The sequence below is a fragment of the Entelurus aequoreus genome, linkage group LG11, assembly GCF_033978785.1.
Source record: "Entelurus aequoreus isolate RoL-2023_Sb linkage group LG11, RoL_Eaeq_v1.1, whole genome shotgun sequence".
Lineage (NCBI taxonomy): Eukaryota > Metazoa > Chordata > Actinopteri > Syngnathiformes > Syngnathidae > Entelurus > Entelurus aequoreus.
The window spans coordinates 322,391-330,578 of NC_084741.1; the positions used below are offsets into that span (position 1 = coordinate 322,391).

Genomic DNA, 8,188 nt, shown 5'->3' on the forward strand with positions numbered 1-8,188 from the left:
CTCTCCTCCACGCTCTACAGATAGCGCTACCTCCCGGGACGACTGGCTCTGACTCCCGAGCTCCTCAAAGGACGGAGCTGAAGGTGCTCGCCCCCTGACTAACTGCACTGCTCGTGTCTCCGCAGCTACCGGGTGTGAGCTTCGACGGGAGACTTCGTACCAGATCAACGCTGATTTCCGGCTCGTTTTCCCCAACCAGCACCTGTGGCTGCACAGCGTGAGTCATCCGACCGAAGGCACTGAACCTGGCAGTCGAAAACACCCCGCAGTCCTTCTTCCTTTGTCCCCTCAGCCGGAACATTCTCACACGGCTCACTGGTCGGCCTTCGGCTCGTCGACCCGGTGAATAAAACGATATCAAGTATATTGTAGTCGACGATGGACAGAATCAGCGGTTTTTGTAAAGTCTGGATGAGGGAAGACCTTCTACTTGAGGCTGAGGAGAACGGACTGCAGTCTAAGGCTGCAGCTAACGATTATTTTTCTATCGATTAATCTATAGATTATTTTTTCGATTAATCGGTTAATCTATAGATTATTTTTTCGATTCATCTATAGATTATTTTTCCTTTTACCGATTATTTTTTATTTTATTTTATTTAAAATGAAGATGAAAAAATAAAAGTAGGCCAGTTTTTTCAAAAGGCATGGCTTTTATTTACAAAAAAAAAAGTATGGCCACTCAGTCAACATTGACAACAACATGACAAAATATTCTGTAACAATGTAAACATTTAAAACTTTTAACATTTAACAAAATTAAAAGTAGCTTATTTGCTTTTTAATGTGCAAATATAAAAGTAAACATCCAGTGCAAATCTTAAGCATTTCAAAAGTAAAAGTATTGCTTATTTTGCTTTAAAATGTGCAAAAATAAAGATAAACATCCAATACAAAAAAGTGCAAAACGAAATATTCTGTAACACTGTAAACATTTCAACAAAAGTGAAAGTATTGCTTATTTGCTAAAATGTGCAAAAATAAAGATAAACATCAATACAAAAAAGTGCCAATCTAAATATTCTGGAGCACTGTAAACGTTAAGTATTGCTTTTAAAATGTGCAAAATAAACATCCAGTCCAACACAGTACACAATAACCAATTCTACTCATTCCAGTGAGTGACTAACAGTTGTAATGAAGAAAGGTTAGCATGTCTACTTGCTTTGCTTCTTTTCTTGTTTACAATATTCCCAGCAGCTGAAAATAGGCGCTCAGAAGGGGTCGATGTGGCTGGAACTGAGAGCTAATTAGCCTTCACCTCAAGCCAGGACTGCGAGCGAGCTGAGCTGCAGTTTAAGTTTCTAGAAGGTCAACGGGCTCATAGTGATGTTACTAGTAGTTGACTGGGAGGTGTTTATTATCATTTGGGGAGAGTCCGCTGCCTGATGCTCACCTGCTAAACACCTATCTGCTCCACGCTGAAGCGCTGACTACATGCGCTCTGAATACGCACTGCTGATTGGCTGATAATGCTTCGTGTGTACCAATCAGATGGTTGTGTGGGTGGGACAATGCTGCGTGTGTACCAATCAGATGGTTGTGTGGGTGGGACAATGCTGCGTGTGTACCAATCAGATGGTTGTATGGGTGGGACAATGCTGCGTGCTGAGACAGAGGCAGCCGCAGAAGGAGCAAAGCAACTTGTTAAGACTTTAGCAGCTAAAGTTAGCTTTAGCTTAGAAACTCGTTCGGTACACCCCCGTACCGAACCGAAAGCCCCGTACCGAAACGGTTCAATACAAAACACATAACGTTACACCCCTAGCAGATACAAATGACACATTCATGTTTTTGTGTAATGATGACAACGTATGCTAACGCGGACGATTGACTAGTTGATGGTTTTCTTTTCAAATGTTCGTTCATAGCCGTTGTGCTGCTATGATAGGCCATTTACGCTCGACACTGTGCATACAACAACATTATTAGGCTGTGTATTGAAATACTCCCACATTTTTGACGACTTTTGGCGTGCGTTTTTCCCCCTCGCTCGCACAGTCTGCTTTGCGCTCCGCCATGACGGTAGTGTGACGTAATTATGCGACGCGTCGACGCACAAAAACGGCGTCGACGTATTTACATAACCGATGACGTCGACTACGTCGACGCGTCGTTTCAGCCTTACTGCAGTCGTCAGTCCGGTTTGCCAGTTTGAGGTTCCCAAAAAACTCCTGACTCCCGAGTGAATTTTCCAACTTTCGGTTTGGATTTGAGTCTGGGTCTGGGTCTGCGTGTCCCGACTGCACTGACTTGTGTTCTGGTGCGCCATAAGATGAAGGACTCACAAGTGGTTTTGGAACTCTGTGGGAAGCTCCGGCATCCGCGGTAATTTCACGTAGAGGTGACCTGATGCAACTTTTTCACTTGTGATACGGTACCGATGTTGGAGCCTTGGCCGATATTAATCCGATACGACACGAGCAGGAATCGTACATACTTTTATTGTCGGCGGTGTGGAATGCAAGAAAAAGTTTGATCAAGTGAAAAAAGTCAGGGAACAATGGTAGGTAAGAAAAACACTAAAACGATTTATTACTAACCGTCTGGAATGGACTTTAAGTTGAAGTGGAGTGGTCATTTTTTTTCATTTGAATGACGCAATAAGTTCCGCCTTGGAGACTTTGTATGTGTAAGTGATATGCAACTATAATTAGTTGATACTTGTTTGTATTGACTAATGTGCTCTTGTATTGTTCAATGATTAGTATCTATGTCTAGCTTGTGTGCTATTGTGTGCTTAGCTGTTGTGTAGCTGCTAGCTCCTAGTAGCATATTTACCTTTTGTAAATACTTGACTAAAATAGAAGAAATTGTGTGCTTAATGGAGGACAATTAGATGTTAACTGGCTGTCCAGCTTTGCACATGTAAACACACTGCAGGAGTGCTTGTATCGCACATGATATCACACACAGGTAAACAGGCCACAGGACTGCTTGGATCGTACATGATATCACACACAAGTAAACACGCCGCGAGACTGCATGTATTGCACATAACATCACACACAAGTAAATACGCTGCAGGACTGCCTGTATCGCACATGATATCACACAAGTAAATATGCTGAAGGACAGCTTGTATCGCACACAATATCACACACAAGTAAAAACGCCACGGGACTGCTTGTATCGCACATGATATCGCACACCAGTAAACACGCTGCAGCACTGCTTGTATCGCACATGATATCGCACACAAGTAAACACGCTGCAAGACTGTTTGTATCGCACATGATATCACACACGAGTAAACAAGCCGCAGGACTGCTTACATCGGACATGATATCACACACAAGTAAACACGCTGCATGACTGTCTGTATCGCACAAGATATCACACACAAGTAAACAGTCTGCCGGACTGCTTGTATCGCACATGATATCACACACAAGTAAACACCGCAAGGCTGCTGGTATCGCACATGATATCACAAACAAGTAAACACACTGCAGGACTGTTTGTATCGCACATGATATCGCACAAGAGTAAACATGCCGCAGGACTGCTTGAATTGCACATGATATCACACACAAGTAAACACGCCGCAGGGCTGCTAGTATCGCACATGATATCACACACAAGTAAACACGCTGCAGGACTGTATGTATCGCACATGATATCACACACGAGTAAACAAGCCGCAGGACTGCTTACATCGGACATGATATCACACACAAGTAAACACACCGCAGGACTGCTCGTATGGCACATGATATCACACACAAGTAAACACGCTGAAGCACTGCTTGTATCGCACATGATATCACACACAAGTAAACAGTCTGCCGGACTGCTTGTATCGCACATGATATCACACACAAGTAAACAGTCTGCCGGACTGCTTGTATCGCACATGATATCACACACAAGTAAACACGCCGCAGGGCTACTAGTATCGCACATGATATCACACACAAGTAAACACGCTGCAGGGCTGCTTGTATTGCACATGATATCACACACAAGTAAACACGCTGCAGGGCTGCTTGTATCGCACACGATATCCCACACAAGTAAACACGCTGCAGCACTGCTTGTATCGCACATGAGATCACACACAAGTAAACACGCTGCAGCACTGCTTGTATTGCACATGATATCCCACACAAATAAACAGTCTGCCGGACTGCTTGTATCGCACATGATATCACACACAAGTAAACACACCGCAGGGCTGCTAGTATCGCACATGATATCACAAACAAGTAAACACACTGCAGGACTGTTTGTATCGCACATGATATCACACACAAGTAAACACTATGCAGGACTGCTTGAATCGCACATGATATCACACACAAGTAAACACGCTGCAGCTCTGCTTGTATCGCACATGATATCACACACAAGTAAACACGCCGCAGGGCTGCTAGTATCGCACATGATATCACACACAAGTAAACACTATGCATGACTGCTTGAATCGCACATGATATCACACACAAGTAAACATGCCGCAGGGCTACTAGTATCGGACATGATATCACACACAAGTAAACAAGCTGCAGGGCTGCTCTTATCACACATGATATCACACACAAGTAAACACGCTGCAGCACTGCTTGTATCGCACATGATATCACACACACAAGTAAAGACGCTGCAGGACTGCTTGTATCGCACATGATAACACACAAGTAAACACGCTGCAGCACTGCTTATATCGCACATGATAACACACAAGTAAACACGCTGCAGCACTGCTTGTATCGCACATGATAACACACAAGTAAACACGCCGCAGCACTGCTTGTATCGCACATGATAACACACACAAGTAAACACGCCGCAGCACTGCTTATATCGCACATTATAACACACACAAGTAAACACGCCGCAGCACTGCTTGTATCGCACATGATAACACACACAAGTAAACACGCCGCAGCACTGCTTGTATCGCACATGATAACACACAAGTAAACACGCCGCAGCACTGCTTATATCGCACATTATAACACACACAAGTAAACACGCCGCAGCACTGCTTGTATCGCACATGATATCACACACAAGTAAACACGCTGCAATCGCTAAATGAACACATGAATATAAATCACCAAATGACCCAGTCCGTCCTCCCACACACGGACTACTGCAGCTAATATGGAGCCTCGTTATATTAATGAACACATGAATATGAGTCACTAAATGAACATTCAAATAAGTCATTAAATGAATACATGAATATAAGTCACCCAATTATTACATTAATATAAGTCACTAAATGAATACATGAATATAAGTCACCCAATTATTACATTAATATAAGTCACAAAATAAACATATTAATGTAAGTCACTAAATTAACACATTAATATAAGTCACTAAATGAATACATGAATATAAGTCACTAAATGAATACATCAATATACGTCACTAAATGAACACATGAATATAAGTCACCAAATGACCCAGTCCGTCTTGCCACACACGGACTACTGCAGCTAATATGGAGCCTCGTTATATTAATGAACACATGAATATGAGTCACTAAATGAATACATTAATATAAGTCACTAAATGAATACATGAATATAAGTCACCCAATTATTACATTAATATAAGTCACTAAATGAAAACATGAATATAAGTCACCCAATTATTACATTAATATAAGTCACAAAATAAACATTAATATAAGTCACTAAATGAACACATTAATATAAGTCACTAAACTATTACATGAATATAAGTCACTAAATGAATACATCAATATAAGTCACTAAATGAACACATGAATATAAGTCACTAAATGACCCAGTCCGTCCTCCCACACACGGACTACTACAGCAAACATGTAGCCTCATTATATTAATGAACACATGACTATAAGTCAGTAAATGAACACGTGACTATAAGTCAGTAAATGAACACGTGACTATAAGTCAGTAAATGAACACATGAACATAAGTCAGTAAATGAACACATGAACATAAGTCAGTAAATGAACACGTGACTATAAGTCAGTAAATGAACACGTGACTATAAATCAGTAAATGAACACATGTCTATAAGTCAGTAAATGAAGACGTGACTATAAGTCAGTAAATGAACACGTGACTATAAGTCAGTAAATGAACACATGACTATAAGTCAGTAAATGAACACATGAATATAAGTCAGTAAATGACCCAGTCACACACAGACTACTGCAGCAAACATGTAGTCTCATTATATTAATGAACACATGAACATAAGTCAGTAAATGAACACATAACTATAAGTCAGTAAATGAACACATGACTATAAGTCAGTAAATGAACACATGACTATAAGTCAGTAAATGAACACATGACTATACGTCAGTAAATGAACACATGAATATAAGTCAGTAAATGACCCAGTCACACACAGACTACTGCAGCAAACATGTAGTCTCATTATATTAATGAACACATGAACATAAGTCAGTAAATGAACACATAACTATAAGTCAGTAAATGAACACATGACTATAAGTCAGTAAATGAACACATGACTATAAGTCAGTAAATGAACACATGACTATACGTCAGTAAATGACCCAGTCACACACAGACTACTGCAGCAAACATATAGCCTCATTATATTAATGAACACATGACTATAAGTCAGTAAATGAACACATGACTATAAGTCAGTAAATGAACACATGAATATAAGTCAGTAAATGACCGAGTCACACACAGACTACTGCAGCAAACATGTAGCCTCATTATATTAATGAACACATGAATATAAGTCAGTAAATGAACACATGACTATAAGTCAGTAAATGAACACATGACTATAAGTCAGTAAATGACCCAGTCACACACAGACTACTGCAGCAAATATATAGCCTCATTATATTAATGAACACATGACTATAAGTCAGTAAATGAACACATGACTATAAGTCAGTAAATGAACACATGGATATAAGTCAGTAAATGACAGAGTCACACACAGACTACTGCAGCAAACATGTAGCCTCATTATATTAATGAACACATGAATATAAGTCAGTAAATGAACACATGACTATAAGTCAGTAAATGAACACATGAATATAAGTCAGTAAATGACCCAGTCACACACAGACTACTGCAGCAAATATATAGCCTCATTATATTAATGAACACATGACTATAAGTCAGTAAATGAACACATGACTATAAGTCAGTAAATGAACACATGAATATAAGTCAGTAAATGAACACGTGACTATAAGTCAGTAAATGAACACATGACTATAAGTCAGTAAATGAACACATGAATATAAGTCAGTAAATGACCCAGTCACACACAGACTACTGCAGCAAACATATAGCCTCATTATATTAATGAACACATGACTATAAGTCAGTAAATGAACACATGGATATAAGTCAGTAAATGACAGAGTCACACACAGACTACTGCAGCAAACATGTAGCCTCATTATATTAATGAACACATGAATATAAGTCAGTAAATGAACACATGACTATAAGTCAGTAAATGAACACATGACTATAAGTCAGTAAATGACCCAGTCACACACAGACTACTGCAGCAAACATATAGCCTCATTATATTAATGAACACATGACTATAAGTCAGTAAATGAACACATGACTATAAGTCAGTAAATGAACACATGAATATAAGTCAGTAAATGACCGAGTCACACACAGACTACTGCAGCAAACATGTAGCCTCATTATATTAATGAACACATGAATATAAGTCAGTAAATGAACACATGACTATAAGTCAGTAAATGAACACATGAATATAAGTCAGTAAATGACCCAGTCACACACAGACTACTGCAGCAAACATGTAGCCTCATTATATTAATGAACACATGAATATAAGTCAGCAAATGAACACATGACTATAAGTCAGTAAATGAACACATGAATATAAGTCAGTAAATGACCCAGTCACACACAGACTACTGCAGCAAACATGTAGCCTCATTATATTAATGAACACATGAATATAAGTCAGTAAATGAACACATGACTATAAGTCAGTAAATGAACACATGACTATAAGTCAGTAAATGAACACATGACTATAAGTCAGTAAATGACCCAGTCACACACAGACTACTGCAGCAAACATATAGCCTCATTATATTAATGAACACATGACTATAAGTCAGTAAATGAACACATGACTATAAGTCAGTAAATGAACACATGAATATAAGTCAGTAAATGACCGAGTCACA

The 8,188-nt window shown here is 39.5% G+C and overlaps 1 protein-coding gene across 1 annotated transcript in view; it reads right to left on the reverse strand.

The window, feature by feature from the left end:
- Positions 1 to 388: 388 nt before the first annotated feature.
- The window catches only part of LOC133660492 (semaphorin-3G-like), a 136,332-nt gene continuing 128,532 nt past the window's right edge, over positions 389 to 8,188 (reverse strand). The window contains exon 13 of the mRNA XM_062064030.1: positions 389 to 407. Coding sequence (XP_061920014.1) covers positions 389 to 407 — 19 coding nt within the window. The remainder of the gene's footprint in view (positions 408 to 8,188) is intronic.